The sequence below is a fragment of the Cherax quadricarinatus genome, chromosome 28 (genome assembly GCF_038502225.1).
Source record: "Cherax quadricarinatus isolate ZL_2023a chromosome 28, ASM3850222v1, whole genome shotgun sequence".
NCBI lineage: Eukaryota > Metazoa > Arthropoda > Malacostraca > Decapoda > Parastacidae > Cherax > Cherax quadricarinatus.
Window position 1 is genome coordinate 942,193 of NC_091319.1, and position 20,752 is coordinate 962,944.

Sequence of the window (20,752 nt, forward strand, 5' to 3'; positions counted from 1 at the left end):
TATTGTTTAGACAACTCTCACCCTCACTGTGTAAAGCAGATGAACTGATGTATGCTATTGGCTATGATCGCCTCTTAGCTCCTTTAGTTTACGATGGGTATTAACCTCGGTCTAAAAAGGGAATTTGAAATATAATGCAAAGATGATAAATTAGACACATGTGCGACACTTCGGTATCTTTATTGAGGAAACGTTTCTCCACACAGTGGCTTCATCAGTCCTATACAAAGATGAATGATGAACAGGAGTTTGATATAATCAGTCCCTCAGCCTGGAGTCGATCAGTCTTGAAAAGATTGATGGACTGATTACATCGACTCCAGACTGAGGGACTGATTACGTCAAACTCCTTCTGTTCCTCACTATTCATCTTTGTATGGACTGATAAAGTTACTGTGTGGCGAAACGTTTTCTCAATAAAGATACCCAAGTGTTGGGCATGTGTCTAATTTATCAACTTGTCGGTTCTCTGAACTATATGTCTGCATAATGCAAAGATGTACGTGTTTCTGGAAGACATTTCTCAGGTTACGACAGTGTCAGTATTGATAAAAAATTCATTGCCGAAAACGGATTATTGGAAATAATTTATTAACGCATTGCTAGGCCCCGAAAAATATAATTGGTGATTTTTTTTATTATTTATTACATGAATAATGATATAATTTGAGCAAATAAAGTTAACCTTGAATAGAGAGGAAAAAGAATTTAGTCTGGCTGACCACTATCTGTGTGTTGCCCGGACCAGTGGACCAGCAGTGCTGTCCCGAGGCGTGGGTGTGGCGCGCCTGGTGGTGGAGTGGGCGTCGCAGGCTGACACTGGCGTGTACCTCTGCCACGCCTCCAGCACCGTCTCCACGCCACCTGCCGTCTCCACCACACTCATTGTGCAACGTGAGTCCAACACAATATTTTTCCTGTTTTTCACTATAATAAATTGCAATGTAAGTTGATGAGTTAGGTTGATGAGTCAAATTGATGGGTCAAGTTGATGGGTTTGATCCAGGGACGGGGATAGGGATAGCTCCAATTCCTTAAATCAAAAGCCCCTCAACATCAAGGCACTGGCCTTTTTTCCCCTTCCTTATTATTGTTATTATTATTATTATTATTATTATTATTATTATTATTATTATTATTATTATTATTATTATTATTATTATTATTAACATTACCGGGTAATACTGTCATGGGGAAGCGCTAAATCCCTATGGGGCATTCAACCCTATGAAAATGAGATTTGACCCGAGAAAGAAAAAAAATAGCTCCACTTCCTTGGATCAAGAGCACCTCCACGAGCATGAAAGGAACTGGACGAGGTTTCGATCCCTCCTGGAGCATTGTGATGCCCTGCCCTCTACGGGTTTAGCGCTCATTCATGATTAACAATAATGATGAATATTATTGTTATTATCATTATTATTATTATTGTTGTTGTTGTTGTTGTTGTTGTTGTTGTTGTGTGTCAATAATAAGAAACTAGAAAAGCATAAAGGACATCTTTAGAGAACGTTTCGCTCATTATATGTGCATAGAGAAGGAGGGGAAGAAGAAGAGTAAGACAGAGATAACAAAGGAGGAGGAGGAGGAGAACTACAGCAGCAGCCAGAGAAAAAGGAAGAAATAAGAAGGAAAAAAGAAATAAGGAAAAAAAGAAGAAATAAGGGGAAAGGAAGAATAAAAGAAAACAGAAATAAAGAAAGAAAGAAGGAAAAAAAAGAAATAAGTAAAAAAAAAAGAAGAATTAGAAAAAAAAGGAAAGGAAAAGAAGAAATAAGAAAAAGAAGAAATAAGAAGGAAAACAAGAGGACAAAGAAGCAAGTGGATGACTGCCACTCCCACTCTGGAGTACATCCCAACCATACTCCATATCTTTTTTTTTCCATCACTATCAAAATGTATACCCACCCCCCAAAAAAAAATATTAAAAGATCCAATAGCTTCATAACCAACAATCCATCCAAAAGTCCAACAAATCTATCCTCACGTCCAACAAGTACAACAAATTCACCAGTACAGTTCAATTAGCCATCAGGAAGTCGGCGACACTTCACGTTACAAGTCAATTAAAGTTTTATGCACTTGAGCTCAACTTTTCTCCACAAGACTTATTTCTCCAAGAACCTTTTGTCATTTATAATTAAAAATATGCGGAGATAATGTGTGTGTGTGTGTGTGTGTGTGTGTGTGTGTGTGTGTGTGTATATATATATATATATATATATATATATATATATATATATATATATATATATATATATATATATATATATATGTATATGTATATATATATACTGTATATATATAGTGCATGTCCTCATGGGGAAAAGCTAAATTTGTAGGGTTCGTACAGCTGGTTTGACCCGAGGAATGTGAGAGTAACAGTGTGGTAGGATCAAGAGCCCCCAACCCCAGCATCAAGGCAGTGAGTGGTCTTGATGGATCCATCTTTCAAGTGAGGCGTGAGTCTGACCAGCAACAGCACAGTCTTGACACACTAATAACTCTCATTACTATCTTTGTTCTTACATAATTATGTGAGAACGTTACAAGGGCGATACAACACATTGTGTGTTGTATCGCCCTTAATGGTTTACAGTATTTTTAATAATAGTAAGAATAAGAAGGATCCTTGTTGGTATACATAGCCTTGTCATAGACGTTTGTTTACCATGTGTTATGCTACATACCAGTGTGTCCTGGGAAGTAAAAATATGTATTATACCATTGTCATTGTTCAAGCATCATAATTTTGTATTTGTTTACACCCTGACAGAGGCGCCTTGGTGGCCCAACACGGGGCCAGACGAGGTTGTGGGCGGGTCGTGGGCGGTGATGGGCGGCAGTGGGCGGCTGGAGTGCAGCGTGCGGGCGGCTCCACAGCCCACTTTCCACTGGGCTACCCAGGATGGACGGGAGATACAAACAGGCACCAAGTACACGCTGGAAGATGCCCAGGTAATGTGCACTGCTGCACCAATAATAATAATAATAATAATAATAATAATAATAATAATAATAATAATAATAATATACAAATTATGATTTCAAAATTTTGGAAACGTGAGAACTTGTGTAAATGTATTATATGGACTGAAATGCTGCTCAGTGGTGACGGTGGTGGTGGTGGTGGCGGCGGAGATGGAGATAGTGGTGATTGTGGTTGGAATGGTGGTAGTGGCCTGAGGTCCGAGTAAGAAGGAATCAATAACCAGCCGTGACGTGTGGTGGTCCTGAAGGGAAAATATTGTATCAATTTACCGACCTGACAGAACTACACCGTCCAAGATCCTCCTGCAGCTGATTCTGCCTATATTCTTTTTTCCCGCGGTGATATATCTGGTGCGAGGCGAGGTCTGCACAGGTGTCTGCTGGATGCGGGCTGAAGCAGCGATACCCACCTTCATGGAGGTTCAGACGTGATCTGATTACCTCTTCCTCAGTGGGACGGCCGCTCAGATAATGACAAAAGAATTCTTTCTCTTGATTATTAACCTCAAAGTGTCAATAACCCGCTGGATTCGATCCCAGATACTTTCGGTTGTGAGCTGAGCGTGCTACCAGTGAGTTTAAGTCAAAAAATGAAGAGAGTCCAGGTGTGTGTGTGTGTAGATACGAGACACTGGTGATCACTGCTCACCTACGCAGCGACTCACCTTCACAATGACTTACTAACGTCAACGTTTATTTACTATATATTTACATTATTAACGAAAGCAGTAGGTGTTTGTGCCGCTTTGTAACATATGTTGCAAAGTTCTTTTTGACTTTACACCAATTTAATACTTATTATTAACCTATTTTATTACCCCATGCTTGGGTAAATTTATCACCAATTAACAGTATGAATATAAATTACGTTTTTCATTTTTATTTATATGAGGAATATAAATTTTTATATATTTAAAAATGGCTCTCTTCAATTTTATTTTATGATTTTTAAAATATCGGAAGACTAGCCTGTAGGGAAGAGGGGTGGGGAGTTATTGCCCAACTTACAACTGATCTATACAGTTAATGGTGAGGTCTATTTTCCTAAGACAGTGTTAATTATAGCTACGCTTGTCAGTGACATGGCCATAAATTTTAAAGGGGTGGACCGGTAAGCCAACGGAAGGCCTCGGTCAGATGACCAAAAGCTCCAGCTGTGGGTCATCATTATGACTAAGACCCGCGTCAAGAAACACTTGTTCTGTTTCCTGACAAAAACCTTACCAACCAACCAACTTGTCAGTGATACATGGGTGCAGTACACAGTGCTGTTGCATGATACAGTTAAATACAGTCACACAGCACTTACACCCAGAAGTGTACATCTCTCAGTGCGAATATGATAATGGTATACGATACCATGAATTACAATACTAGGAATAACACCATGAATTGCAACACCATGAATAACAATGCCATGATTTAGAATACCATGAATAACAAGATCAGTATACATTTGTATTCAAGTGTCATAAGCAGTGATTGGTGAACACTGAGAGACCACTTTGATGAACACTGAGAGACCACTTTGATGAACACTGAGAGACCACTTTGATGAACACTGAGAGACCACTTTGATGAACACTGAGAGACCACTTTGATGAACACTCAGAGACCACTTTGCACTGAAAACTGAAACTCCAGTAAAGAAAAGTCTATACATTTCGGGTTTAAGAGACCCAAGCCACTGAAGAGGGTCTCTAACTGAGGCTGAAATGCATAGATCCTTTTCACTTATGTCTTTTTTTTTCATTCATAGGTTTTTTCCCCCTAATTTTCACAAATAGTTAAATATAAACACCCTCACAAAACCTGGATAGATCATTTATAAGTTTTTTGGCGTAAATGTTATATGGAGTAAGTTTGGCTCGTGTTTGGGGTGTCATATACATAAAAAAATGAACTAATGTTATTTCGTTGCTGTATTTCCAGATGTATATTTTCTGTGGAAGTTTACTGCATATATTTTTACTATAGATTATGGCCGATCCCCAAATTTATGGCACGATGAAGGGGAGCCCTTGGAGATACCTTCATGATTTTTTTTAAATCTTTGACCATGCTAATACTACGCCAGTCTGTCTCTCTCTCTCTCTCTCTCTCTCTCTCTCTCTCTCTCTCTCTCTCTCTCTCTCTCTCTCTCTCTCTCTCTCTCTCTCTCTTTCTCTCTCTCTCTCAACAGAAGGTTTGACAAGGTTAGGTTAAGGATCCCTAACTTTATTGACAAGCTATTTCAGGTTAAAGATTCTTAACTTTATTGGCAAGCTAAGAGCTGTTACCTACATCAGCTCATTTGAAAGCATTTTTATTGTTATGAGACATACAAATAGGGAATAGGATGAAGTTGGAGCCATATGTGGGCCGGCATTTTCATCTGATCAACTGACTTTATCTCGTTGACATCATTATACTGTACGAATGTGTTCCATACTCGTCATCCTGGGGATAAATGATCTCAGATGAAGTGATGTTCTGGAGAAGGGTACAGCCAGAGTGAAGTTGCTGCTTTCTGCCCGTCTTGTGGTATACAAGTTTGCTTCACGCTGTCCTCGAAGTGGATCCAAGTGTGGTACTTTGGCAATATTGGCCTTGTAAATAACAGTAAGGCCACCCACATCCCTCCTGTGTTGAAGGCTCTGCTGAAATGACAGATCTATCCAGGATTGGTCCAGGCGAGAGATGAGACGTCTTGCTCTGTTCTCTACTCTGTCAAGCAGTCGCAGATGAGCGGGGGCCAGGCAAACCAAGATAGTGGAGCATACTCCTCTCTCTCTCTCTCTCTCTCTCTCTCTCTCTCTCTCTCTCTCTCAGCAGACTGGGAATGACGACGCAGCGGCGAGGGTCTCCTCACAAGGGGATGCCAACCTTCACTGGTCCACACATTATTTCTCTCACTTGACCATTAATCTCCTTTCTCTCTTCCACCTCCTCCTCCTCCTCCTCCTCCTCCTCCTCCTCCTCCTCCTCCTTCTTCTTCTTCTTCTTCTTCTTCTCCTCCTCCTCCTCCTTCCCCCCTCCCTACAGCTGTCCGACGGAGTAGTGGAGTGGAGGTCTGTGATGGAGGTACACGGAGTCACACCTCGGGATTACACACACTACACCTGCACAGCCTCCAACACCTTGGGCAAGCACTCCTCCAGGCTGGTGTTGACCCCACCTGTGCCACCTGCTACACCACTCCACCTCACAGTAAGTAGAGCTACCTCTCTCTCTCTCTCTCTCTCTCTCTCTCAAACCATCAAGAAAATTTTATACATTCTGATCTGACGATTATTAACCAGAAATTCGCAAAAATGTTATATTGGCTGGTATAATTTTAGTTATTTTTTAGTCTCCATATTTCAAAATATTCTAAAAATCTGAAAAAAGGATGGGGCACTAAATAATAATAATAATTATAATAATAATAATAATAATAATTAATAATAATAATAATGAGAGGTAATTACGTTTGATACAAGGTAAAGTGGACAGTTTCATTGAGGTTGGACGCACTGAAGACTATTGATGGGCGATTACGATTTTATCTCGTGACCTCTAACGGTAATGAAGTCATGTTGTATTTTATGCGAAGCGCTAAACCTGTGAGGGGGGTCATTCGACGCAGGGAATGGTGATGGAGGCTCGATCCTCCGTCCACTAATCGTCAGTCAGACAAGCTGAAGGGTTGAGTCACACTTCTTGACGCTGATGTTTGACTTCTTAATTATTATTATAATCACTGGGAACCACTAAGAATGCATGGGTCATGCAGCACCTGAGTACACCTGAGGACACTTGAGTACACCCAAGGACACTTGAGTACACCCGAGGACACTTAAGTACACCTGAGGACACTTGAGTACACCTGAGGAACAGGAGATGATGAAGTTTGAACCGAGAATGGGAAGGTATCTCCAGTTACTCAAAATTTACTAGCATCAAGAGTTTTCTCTTTTAGGAGAGACTCTTGTTCTGTATCACATTCAGTAGTCTGTGGTCCATCATCCTTGACCTCTCATTCTTCCACAGGTTGGGAACGTGTCCTCTGACGAGGTGTGGCTGGCCTGGACCCCCAACTTGTCCAAGAGTCAGCCTTCTGGCTACATCGTCAGGTACTGGAGAAGCGCTGACACTGACTACCAGGTGGGGGTCATGCCGAGTATACTGATTTTTTTTTACTGGAGAAGTGCTAAACCCAAAAGTATCAGATTAATTGATCATGAAACTCTTCTGGGTCGTACGGAGCAATGTTAGGTTAGGTTAGGTTAGGTTAGGTTAGGTATAGTTTGTCAGTAAACAGAAAAAGTGTTTCCTGACGTGGGTCTAGTCATATGATGACCCGCAGTTGGAGCTTTCGGTCATCTGGCCGATTCCTTCCTCCGGCTTACCGGTCAACCCCTTTAAAAATTATGGTTATATTTATAACCACTAGATATTCTGAGCAATGTCAGAGGGAGCCGTCCAGGTAGAGATTAGTGGGGTTGAAGGTCAGTGAGGTTGAAGGTTAGTGAGGTTGAAAGTCAGTGAGGTTGAAGGTCAGTGAGGGGGGGGGGGCAAAATTAGCATTATAGTTTGTGTAATAATGCTTAAATAACCCGCACAAAGGAGAATAAAACTTATGACTACGTTTCGGTCAGCTTGCACCATTAACTAGTCACACAGCCTCGAATGGGAGTCAGTAATGGTCCAAGTCGGACAGAAACGGTTATTTATGTATTGTTCACGAATCCTTGCTGGAAGTCCAAGCCCCTCGCACACAAAACCTCCTTTACCCACTGTTTGGTTGGTCCACGCCAAACTTGTGGTTAAGCAGAAGAACAAATGAGATACAAATAATGGTTGAAAACCTTTAAGTAAATGAGCGTCAAGAGATAATGTTATCTGTAGTAGAGTCAATACTGACAATTCCTGAATATAAACAGAATCAATATAATATTTATAAACTAAAATAAAATAAAACAATAAAAACAGAAGTTTACATTTTCGGGAGTGCCAGGGAGGGAGAAGTAACACCCGACCCAGGGCGAACACAGTCGACAAGTGAAAAAAGATAGAAAGGGAAAGAAAAAAATATCTCCACATGAGAAGGAGAATCACCCCGTGAGGTCAGTAGGGGGTCTGGCTCAGAGGTGGCGCTGACGTACGTGTTCCTACTTGTCCAGAGGAGAGTAACAAAGGCCAAAAGCACTCACATTCATCCTGATATAAACATTAATACCTTAATGCAACCTTTCTCATCCCTTCCCTAACTCACAATAAGCTTAGGAAGAGTAATAGGGAGACTCAGAAATATATTTGGACTCACTAATCTAAATTTAAAAAAAAAATAGGGCTTTTAAGGAAGGTCAGCTTGCTTGTCGGCTCCCAGAGAAGAATACCGCACGGAGCGCTTAGTAGCCAAATATTCAAACAGTTTACAAATAACTCTGGCACATCATATATACCTGACTTTCGAAAGAAACTGAACTGTCGTAGTAGCTTTTCAATAAACAGGTATAAACCCTTACCTGGATTACCTGGATTACCTGGAGGTTATTCCGGGGATCAACGCCCCCGCGGCCCGGTCCATGACCAGGCCTCCCGGTGAATCAGGGCCTGATCAACCAGGCTGTTACTGCTGGCCGCACGCAGTCCAACATATGAGCCACAGCCCGGCTGATCCGGCACTGACTTTAGGTATCTGTCCAGCTCTCTCTTGAAGGCAGCCAGGGGCTTATTGGCAATTCCCCTAATGCTTGATGGGAGGCTGTTGAACAGTCTTGGGCCCCGGACACTTATGGTGTTTTCCCTTAGTGTACCAATGGCGCTCCTACTTTTAATTGGGGGTATTTTGCATCGCCTGCCCAGTCTTTTACTTTCGTAGAGAGTGATTTCTGTGTGCAGATTCGGGACCATTCCTTCCAGGATTTTCCAAGTGTAGATTATGATATATCTCTCCCTCCTGCGTTCCAACGAGTACAAGTCAAGTGCTTCCAAGCGTTCCCAGTAGTTAAGGTGCTTGACAGAACTTATACGTGCAGTAAAGGATCTCTGTACACTCTCTAGATCTGCAATTTCACCTGCTTTGAACGGAGATGTTAATGTACAGCAGTATTCCAGCCTAGAGAGAACAAGTTATTTGAAAAGGATCATCATTGGCTTGGCATCTCTCGTTTTGAACGTTCTCATTATCCATCCTATCATTTTCTTTGCACTTGCGATCGTGGCACTGTTGTGATCCTTGAAAGTGAGATCCTCAGACATTACTACTCCCAGGTCTCTTACATTATTTTTCTGCTCTAGTGTATGGCCAGAGTCTGTAGTATACTCTGTTCTAGTTATTATCTCCTCCAGTTTTCCGTAACGGAGTAGTAGGAATTTGTCCTCATTGAACATCATATTGTTTACCGTTGCCCACTGGAAAACTTTGTTTATATCTTCTTGGAGGTTAACCGCGTCCTCAGCAGATGACAGCCTCATGCAGATCCTAGTGTCATCCGCAAAGGATGATACGGTCCTGTGGTGTGTATCTCTGTCTATGTCTGATATGAGGATGGGGAATAAGATAGTGGCGAGTACTGTGCCTTGTGGAACAGAGCTCTTCACTATGGCAGCCTCCGATTTAACTCTGTTGACCACTAATCTTTGTGTTCGATTTGTTAGGAAGTTGAAGATCCATCTACCCACTTTTCCAGTTATTCCTTTAGCACGTATTTTATGGGTTATTACGCCATGATCGCATTTGTCAAATGCTTTTGCAAAGTCTGTGTATATTACATCTGCATTCTGATTTTCTTCCAGTGCATCCAAGGCCATATCATTGTGATCCAGTAGTTGTGAGAGGCAGGAGCGACCTGCCCTGAACCCATGTTGCCCTGGATTGTGCAGGATTTGCAATCCTGCTTCTTAGCACTCTCTCAAAGAATTTTATGATGTGGGATGTCAGAGCTATTGGTCTATAGTTCTTAGCTAATCCTTTGCTTCCACCTTTATGGAGTGGGGCTATATCCGTTGTTTTAAGTGACTGTGGAATATCACCCATGTCCAAGCTCCTTCTCCATAGTATACTTAGGGCACGTGAGAGGGGTTTCTTGCAGTTCTTAATGAACACAGAGTTCCACGAGTCTGGGCCCGGGGCTGAGTGCATGGGCATGTTGTCAATGGCTTTTTCGAAATCTATCGGAGTTAGGGTGATGTCGGAAATCTGGCATACATTTATGGAGTTTTGAGGCTCATTCATGAAGAAATCATTTGGGTCGTCGATCCTCAGACTGATTAGTGGTTCACTAAACACAGAGTCGTACTGGGATTTCGGACAAGATCCGACTGAAAGATGTTCATGTTGTGTGATTGACATTGTCATACATACTGAACACCAAAGAAATTTGTAGTCTTATGATCTGGGATGAAGACAATGAATACCAATGGTAAAATATACTGACATATATATGAATCAGACAGAATATGAAAATTTCATATTATTTTACAACACAATTGTATCTCTTGCTTCGCGACTTGTGTCGTTTTACAGCGACACGAGTTGTAAAACAAGCTTTATCAAGTCAGATCAAAACTTTAACCCGTTAATAGCGTCTTCTGTAACTTGTCTTCATGTTCGTTTACAATAAATGTCATCCAGTCCGCTGGTCCTGTTACTGTCTCCATCAACGGGTTTTACTTGCCGCGAGTCACACAGCACTTCCTCCCGGCAGTACTTGAATGTGACTGGAGGTGAAGTGACGGCGGTAGTAACGGAGGAACTGACACCTGGCACTCGCTACTCCTTCAGCCTGCAGGCCTACAACCTTCAGGGTCACTCCAGGCACACATCGCCCCCACTCACCGTCACCACCCACGGTAAGACCCCCGAAACAATCACTACCCACGGTAAGACCCCTTCTACAATAACCACCCACGGTAAGACCCCTTCTACAGTCACTACCCACGGTAAAAACCCCTCTACAATCACTACCTACGGTAATACCCCCTCTACAATCACTACCCACGGTAAGACCCCCTCTACAATCACTACCCACGGTAAGACCCTTTCTACAATCACTACCCACGGTAATACTCCCTCTACAATCACTACCCACGGTAAGACCCCCTCTACAATCACTGCCCGTGGGAAGACCCTCTCTACAATCACTACCCACGTTAAGACCCCCTCTACAATCACTACCCACGGTAATACCCCCTCTACAATCACTACCCACGGTAAGACCTCCCTGTGCAATCACTACCCACGGTAAGACCCCTTCTACAATCACTACTCATGGTAAGACCCCTTCTACAATCACTACCCACAGTAAGGCCCCTTCTACAATCACTACCCACAGTAAGACCCCCTCTACAGTCACTACCCACAGTAAGACCCCCTCTACAGTCACTATGCACGGTAAGACCCCTTCCCTGTACAATCACTACCCACGGTAAGACCCCCCTGTATACTCATAACCTACGGTAAGACCCCCTCTACAATCACTTCCCACGGTAAGATTCCCCGTACAGTCACTACCCACAGTAAGATTTCCCCACATTGACATCCATGGTAACACCACGCACACTCACCCCTTCCCTCCAGTAACTCCTCGGAAAGAAACCCCTTACCACTCTTTCCTATCATCCCAGATTTGCATACCCTCTCAGTCATCCTAATCTGCTCCATCCTTTCTAAATGTCCAAACCAATAACCCCCTCTTAAGCCCTATAAATTATAGTTTAGGTGACCCTATACTCAACAGAAGGCAATCAGGTTTGTTCCGAAGAGAAGGATAGTTCCAAGTCCTTGAATCAGGAATAGGATTAACGTTTCCAGTGAAAATACTACCACTAATAATAATAATAATAATAATAATAATAATAATAATAATAATGTTTATTTTTCTTCTGAAGGTATTGCAGAGAGTGCCAGTAGCAGCAGTAGCAGCAGCAGCAGCGAGGGAGGCACGAGGTCGAGAGTGCCACGACTCATCCTGCTGATCATGACCCTGGCAGGCACGGCACTACTGGCACTCAACATGGCAATCATTGCCTGCTTCGTCCGTCGCCGTGCTGCCCACACCGCTAGGGGCGTCTCAGGTGGGCATTCAACACAATAATACAGCATAATACAGTATACTACAATACAACAGAATGCAGTACAATGCAACAATACAATGCAATATAATACGATACAATACAGTACAATGCACTACAAAAAAATCACGATATAATAGAGTACACAGCGGTATAATAAACGACATAACACTTTATAAATCAGTGCGATGCAATGAGTTGGTAAAATTCACAGCAGAGTACAATGCATTACACAAAATACAATAAATACAATCTTGAATTATAATACATCGCAGTAATTTATATATGGCAGTAGAAAACCTACATGTAGACACAGGAGAATAGCTCATCTGGACATTTTGATATTCGTCTGAGATTCCCAGCATCCCAAAAATGTGGATGCCAATGATAACAGAGACTTTAACTAAAGCGACCTGACAAACCATCTTTATGTGGTGCTAAATGATGAATTTTTGTCATTTGAGTGGTTGCCTGATCTCGTCATTATTTCTTAAAGCAAAGGATCTCCAAACTTTTCACTACGAGGAGCCACAACGTATATTTTACACCTATTTGTTTACAAAGATTCATTGTCCTAAACACTGATACGAATCCACCAGCGAATCGCTTCAGATTTGGGAACTGTTCAGGCTGTAAAGATTTATAAAACCAAATCAGATTTCCTTTTTAATACTTTTCTTTCAGCTTGTCATCTGATTGGTTATCAATAATTTCCATTTGACACGGACTTGAGAGTGTTAACACTACAGTCAAATGGATTTTGAAACAGCTTTATTTCATATATTTTCTTCATCTAGATCAAAATAATCGTTTCCAAAATTGTTTTTGCAAGTCATTAATAATTTCTGTTGCAAATTAAGAAGGAAATTCTGGTTCACTTTCTTCATGAAATTTTTCACAATATGGTAAATGAACCAAGTTAGAAACTTTCACCTGTCCTTGAAATATCATCAATTTTGCCTTGAATACCTTGATGTGTGAATAGATCATGAATCAAATTTGCTTCACCTTGCAACTTCAGATTCAATTGATTCATATTGCTTGTCACGTCTGCAAAAAACTGCCAATTTTCAAAGCCAGTCAGCGTCTGATAAAAGTGGTTCAGGTTGATTCTTCTCCATGAGAAATGAATCAGTTTTCTTTCTGAGCTGAAAGAACCCTGATAGAACCCTGATAGAACCCTGATAGAACCCTGATAGAACCCTGATGGAACCTTTTCACAACTAAGCCATCGAACTGCTGTGTAATAAGGCAACTCAACGATCTCAGAATCAGTTTCTTTCAAAAAATCACGAAACAGTGAATGAAATTCACTGTTGAGCAGCAGGTTTAAGAACGCAAGATATATCCACATATTTTCCGCACAATAGATAACACAGTGCAGAAACATGGTCTTTGTGAGTCCAACATCCTCACAAGCTTTTGTTATTTGTCCAGCCAAACCTTTCTTCACCCAGACGTGTTCTTTCCTCCTTCAACTGCCATGTATTGCAGTTTATTCCACTCCAAGTTATATACTAATACAGTTGTTTTGCAGTTCCTTGAAGATGTTTTCTCCGGTTCTTGTGTTATGCATTGATGTTAATTCTCGTGTGACATTAAATATATTGTCAACGTCACGGATGAATATTAGTTGTGATGTATCACTCATATAATTCGACTCATCAAGTGCGGAAAAATAAAACTCAAAATTTTATGCTTTGTAAATTCATGGAATATATTGCTTCATATATCCTCAGTTTTACATGCAACAGTAATAGGCGCAAGACTGAGGATTTTGAACAGATTTCTATTTTTCTGGTCGTACCTCTCTCACTGCTTCCATCATAGACTCCTTGATCAGATCTCCATCGGTGAATGTCTTTCTTCTTTTAGCTAACGCATAAGTTACTTTATAATTAGCTTTATTTTCAGTTCTCTTCTGCGTTAAAAACTTTGTTGGGAAAGCGACCTGCGTTGCATTGTTTCTGAACGCTGTGTTGCTGTGACCTGAGAATAACTTGGTTTATGTTTGGTCTCATAGTACCGACGTACTTTAAAACTGCAACAGTTTCGTGGTATACGACACAAAAGGTTTTAACACCTGATGGTATAAAGAAGTACTGTATGACCCAGAGTTTATTAAACAGTCGTCACTCACTCTCCACTGTTCTTTCATTGTCCTTAACTGAAGGGTGACTGAAGGGTGACTGAAGGGTGACTGAAGGGTGACTGAAGGGTGACTGAAGGGTGACTGAAGGGTGACTGAAGGGTGACTGAAGTGACTGAAAATGAGGGTTTATTAGTTTTGTTTTTTGGTAAATATTTCGTTGCTGTGGAACGCATAAAATCTTGTGGTGGGCTGCATGTGGCCCTCAGGCAACACGTGGAGACTCCCTACCTTAAAAGGAATAACCTTTGAGTATTGCCCGATCTTGTCATTATCCTAAAAGGATGCTTTCATTTTCACTTAACGATTAATTTTCACTGTGTTATATTGACCACTGAGCACAACAGCCTGATATGTTACGAAATTTCCACGTTCGTCTGTCAGTGCATATTAACTGAGATATATACATCTCTTGGTATATACAGAGATTGTATTTTAATTCCCCTTTACAATTATAAAAGAATTATTGAGGTTAGTTTACAAGTAAATTGCAGCCTTAATTATTCATATATAGACAGGTTTCTGTATGCCTTTGGTACCTGTTAACCAAACAGTAAATAAATACTCGGGTGTTTGCCTCCTTACAACTGCTGTCCCTGTTTGTCTAGCAATAACTAGGTACCTGGGGGTTATCCATTGATATCTGTGTTAGAAACACACTTGACGCAGAGGAAACATTCATTATAATTAAAGTTTCGCTCATACAGTGGTCTTTATCAGGTCTCACAAGGAGTAAAGTGAAAGAACATTATGCACAGGTGAGTCTGAGGTAGGTCTGGCGCCATCTGTGGCAGTGATGTGAGTGGCAGTTAGCGTCTTCTGTAGGATGTGATTGTCTGAAGCCTTCTCTGTTTACCTTCCCAAAATAAGTTTATCCGATGGTTTGTCAAAATATTTTATGATTCTGTACTATAGTTCTGGAGGTCTCATTGATGTATTGGCACCTATTGCCCCTGTTCACCTTGCAGGAGAGAGAGGTACGGTTCTTGTGGGTTATATCCTTGGGGAGGGGAGATTGTATACCAAACTGGTTGGATTTTAAAATAAGCTAAGGTAGGATAACAGCACTTTGATTGTAAATTAAGCTATGTATAAAAAAAATACGATTTTTCAGCTTCTTCAAGCAAGACGACAACATTGGAAATATTCAGCCCAGCGACCACCCCTGGGGGTACGACTCAGGGGGACGACCTTCCCCTTACCACCACCAACACAACCACAGACCTTACCACACTCGGGGGACAGGTAAGCAATCACCTTTTCTAGCCTAATTCGCATTAAGAAATTATTCTTGTATTAACATTAGGGCCAAAGACTTACATTAGGAAAATTTGTGAGATAATTATGTCTTCCAGTTACTTAGACTCTTTCGGGTGCTTCTTCAAGAAGCGTTTATTGTAGTAATCCATAAATACTCCAGTGCTCTCAAGAGGAAGTACTGTTAATATTATTATATTGATGGAGAAGCGCCACACCTATAGTGATGATGCAGCGCTTGTAGAATAGTTAGGTATATATTGTCCTTACATAGACGATATATACACTGTGAGCAGCTCTCGGCAATTTTGCAGGACTTATCACCCAAAGTATCCCGAACTCACTTCATGGCGGTGACTGCTCTTCGAGTTCCTCTCAGGACGAAGCTACATTGCATCTTTCGTTTTGTTATCCTAATATAAACCTACGAGATAAAATTATAAATAGCTAGACGTTTTTATCTGCAGATAGACAGTGTGTAAATAGTTCGTTGGATCTTGTGTCTACCTGTTTCACATATATTACTCCAATGTGTTTTCATCGTGGCAGTCTTATTTGCCTACGTATATGTGGTCAACAACCTTTGAATAATCTTTTATTGTGAACTTTAGGCTAATTTGTGAACAAATATAACCCAGAGTCGTAACTACGAGTGCTTGGTGGTTACAGAGAGTCGAGTGTCAAACAGGTGTAGATGACTTCGAGCAGACGAGCCTTTTCCACGGTGACGAGGAAGATACACCAGTCCTTAGCACGGAAGGTGAGTTTCTCCGCCACACCAGCTTCAGGAGCAAGAGCAGGAGTCAGCAGAATGGACGAGTGCTGACGCAGAATGGCGGTCATACTGTCCAGAAATACCGGGATGATAGCTCCTACTACTACTCTCCCATACCCCAGAACAGTTACACCCTCGTAGATGACGTTCTTTCCAAGCGCACCACAATCACCAATCCTCCTGATGTATGCCCCACAACCTCTGACACTGTTGGAGCTCTTAGCTGCAGGCATCAGCAACAACAGAGGGGCACAACACCCACCTTCCCCACAGAATCCTCACAAGGGTTTTTCATTCACCACAACAATATTCATGGTGCTCATGCGGTCAACAGTTCATCCCCTAGTAAGGATACCATATCCAGACACTCTCCAGGTAACCAGAGTCACGACAGCCTTCATAACAACCGACAAACGCCACAGCAACAAGCACAAAAACCCTCCTCTCCCAGAGTGGCAGAAGGGAAGGAGGAACCATCACAGCAACTGCATCATTTACATTCTCATCAGCAGGTGAAACAGCTGGACCCACACACTCATGCCCTCTGTGACGTCGTGGCCACAACTACAGGTAAGCAAGCCAAAATAAATTTATTCATTCAGGAAATAACGCATTTATTTATTAGTTCCCTTACCAGCATTTATATTATTTTACACTGCAACTTATTTGGTTTATTTAAATATATATATATATATATATATATATATATATATATATATATATATATATATATATATATATACAAACACTGATCTCTGGCTGAAGGAGACTCGAACCTACGAACCTTGGAACAAGGTACGCAGTGCTTTACCAATCTACCCACACGGGACCAATACCCTGGAGTCCAGCTTGTGCTAGACTTTGATCCAAGGCAGCCAGCTTTCAGGGAGAAGGCTTACAGCTTTTCATCTCATCCCCTGCATGCATCAGCCTTACTAGAGTTATTAACAATGCAAGGAATTCGCAAGAGCAGGCGAAATATACACAAACACTGATCTCTGGCTGAAAGAGACTCGAACCTACGAACCTTCAGCCAGAGGTCAGTGTTTGTGTATATTTCGCCTGCTCTTGCGAATTCCTTGCATTGTTAATATCTCTAGTAAGTCTGATGCATGCAGATAATGAGATGAAAAGCAGTAATCCTTCTCCCTGAAAGCTGGCTGCCTTGGATCAAAGTCTAGCGCGAGCTGGACTACAAGGTTTTGGTCCAGTGTGGGTATATTCGTAAAGCACTACGTACCTTGTTACAAGGTTCGTAGGTTTGAGTCTCCTTCAGCCAGAGTTCAGCGTTTGTGTATATTCCGCCTGCTCATGCGAATTCCTTGCGCATACATATATATATATATATATATATATATATATATATATATATATATATATATATATATATATATATATATATATATATATATATATATATATATATGCAATAAGATCACAGTAAACAGGTGATTTCAGAATATGCAAAACAAGCACTCTGAAAGAATAGAGAAATTCCAAGCGCTTTCGTGACTACTCACATTATCAAGGAACTATGAAAGTAAAGCATCCAAGGAAGCTATATAAGGGGTCTGGCCAACACCTCACTATCAGATCCCACAACGGTTGAACACCTGACGCGCGCCGACCCAACTTGGATAGGTCCTTTGCACAACTCACCCACAAACTATTCTACCCAAAAAAAATTTTAAATTATTATTTGTCCAGTGTATTATTAATTTCTTCCCAAATTCTATTAATTATAAATGGATCTAATTTATATAAACCGAAGGAAATATTCATATTATTGTCAAAACTGCTTTTTATGAAACAAGATTCAATTATATTCCTGTCGACCATGGACTTGCTTGATACTACTTTCTCAACTTTTTGAAAATCAATTGGATGGTTAAAATCTCTTACATGAATAAATAGAGCATTGGAATCTTGTCCAGTTCTAATGCTATATTTATGTTGTTTTAATCTTAGTTCGAGATTTTTACCAGTTTGACCGTAATTAACTTTATCGCAAATTTTACAAGGAATCTTATAGACACATCCATCAGCATTTTGGGGGGAATTCTTTATCAGAGGGGTTGTTTTGCATATATATATATATATATATATATATATATATATATATATATATATATATATATATATATATATATATATATATATATATATATATATATATATATCCTGTACTGTCTAGTTATATAAAAAAATATTTGAATGACACATTATATATTGATGAATTTGTCTTTGAAATTCTTATTATTATTATTATTATAATCAAAGGGGAAGCGCTAAACCCGGAGGATTATACAGCGCCTGGGGGGGGGGGATGTGGAAGGCATTCAGGCTTAATTCGGGGAACTGGCGCACAGATCCAATTCCCTAAATCAAGAGCCCCTCACCAACATCAAGGAACCTTCCTTGAGGGGTTTGAAATTCTTAGAGTATTCACATGAGGATCATTCCTATTATGTTTAGGACCAGATTTATTGATCAGTGTCAGTCATCGTAAACACTTGTCTGACTGCACCAGTCATCGTGTATACATGTCTGTCATTCATTATGTACACACATTTGATTGTCAGTCACCCCGTACACATACTTTATTGTTATTGTATACGCACTTATTTTTCATTTGTGCGGCAGGAGTGCCTGGAGGATATGCTACCTTAGGCCCCCGTAAACACCGCCAGACACCAGCCTCATTCTCTACCCTGCAGCGTTCAGGGTCCTCGAAACCCATCACCACCACTGCAGGAGCAAGTCAACATACCTCCCTGGAGCTGCAGGTGACACCATGTTCCCAGGAATACCAAAGTCACCAAGACCCAGTGAACAGCCGTCAGACTCGCCGCAGTTCCCTGGCACAGCCCCAGCTGTCGCTAGGCGGTGCGGGCATTCCCAGCGCAGGGATTATACAGGAGGATAGCGGCTCCTCGGGCTACGGTGGGAGCCCTCGTCAGGAGTTGAGTGTTCTCGGTAGCGTAAGTACAACCACCGCCGGTTCCTCCCTTAATCCGGGGGTTGGTGGGTCTCTGGTCACCCATCCAACAACTGTTGCTCTTCCAGCTCACAGCACCACTACACTCACCAGACGTCGACTTTCTCAAGATTGTTTAAGAAAAGGCAAACCCGAGTTGCCTGTGTTGCCCTCTAGAGAAACTCATTGTGACGGTATGAGCAACTAAACAGTGTCCAGAGTGACAATTCTGGGAAATCTTGACAGTACAGAAATCATGAAAATCGTTTCCAAGGTCATTTCATTTAACACATTTAACATTTAGCTCCCCTTCTCCCTCCAGATGAGCAACAAGGATAATGTAATCGGTATGTAAGTTAGTTGATATATTTATTATGCACCCCATACTCATCTTGTGGACAGTGTTCAAAAAATTACAGAGGCACATAATGGGACCAAGGAATGGGCCCCACTTGTCTGTGAGAGTTAATTTATACAGAAAACTGAGATATTATTAATTTGTACAAATACTTTTATGGATATATCAGTCATGGTCATGCCAATTTTTAACCTGTTTATGAACGATCTCTTGTTTCCTTGATGTGGTAAACTCTCCTCTCTGGATTAAGTAATCCAGACTTTAGGGCATACTGGTACTATCCAAGCAGAATGGACTAAATTATACAACTGCTCTCATAGTCTGCCGCTTGTAATTCCGTGAACAGTCCTCCTCTATATAGGAAGTATTTTCTATTGTAAAATGTATAAAAATATTTCCGCTCATCCATCACGGGAAGGCATCTGAACTGTGGCCAGGACTTCAGTGTTTTGGACTGTCTTGTGGGCATCGTTAACATCCACATTGTTATCACTTATAACGAGTTAAGAGTCTCATCCCAGTGATGCAATGATTTATTATGAGTCATTACGAGTGCCAGTGGTTATCCCATGGAAGACCATTGTCTGGACTCATCTCGGACCAGGAGATTTCTTTACGTGACTGTTTATAGTCCTTCCTCTGATCCCCCCCACCAGAGCACGCATGGACTACCCTCCAGTAGGAAATTAGGAAATGGTCCTGGATCATATACAAACCGCGACAGCTTCAACCAACCGGAGGTAGAATCAGAACCTGTGTTAAGATTTCCGTGCCCTGACCTAGTGTATGTGATCTTTAATTGTAAAACTTAAGTAAGCATTTCTCTTGTTGGGAAATGTTGAATCAGAGCTGAAACAAACTTAGGAATTAGCAGTATTGTGGTGTGTCTTGGAGAGACGCAGAGCTTCACAAGAAATGTTCTTCATTCATGCAAATGTGTTGAGATACTTATTTTTGTATGTTGGACTGTATGTACAAATAAAACTCGTAATCAGGCATGTCCAGTCTTACACAATTGTTTCATTTCGAAAACCGTCTATGTATTTTCCTCACTAAATCATCCTCATGTTAATCATCCTTTGAGTGAATATACAACCTTAAAAAGTACTGATAAATGCTACTCATCCTGAGTGGCAATACAGCCATAGACAAAGTACAAGTGCTTCTCACCCTCTGGGTGAACAGACAAAAGTCAAACTGCAGTAG

At 41.1% G+C, this 20,752-nt stretch overlaps 1 protein-coding gene across 1 annotated transcript in view; it reads left to right on the top strand.

The window, feature by feature from the left end:
• The window catches only part of LOC128693137 (uncharacterized), a 25,075-nt gene extending 4,323 nt beyond the window's left edge, over positions 1-20,752 (top strand). Inside the window, exons 5-13 of the mRNA XM_053782608.2 lie at positions 749-894; positions 2,777-2,958; positions 6,016-6,180; positions 7,003-7,116; positions 10,665-10,809; positions 11,848-12,033; positions 15,294-15,424; positions 16,106-16,781; positions 18,855-20,752. Of these exons, the coding sequence (XP_053638583.2) occupies positions 749-894; positions 2,777-2,958; positions 6,016-6,180; positions 7,003-7,116; positions 10,665-10,809; positions 11,848-12,033; positions 15,294-15,424; positions 16,106-16,781; positions 18,855-19,396 (2,287 nt within the window). The 3' untranslated portion in view covers positions 19,397-20,752. The remainder of the gene's footprint in view (positions 1-748; positions 895-2,776; positions 2,959-6,015; positions 6,181-7,002; positions 7,117-10,664; positions 10,810-11,847; positions 12,034-15,293; positions 15,425-16,105; positions 16,782-18,854) is intronic.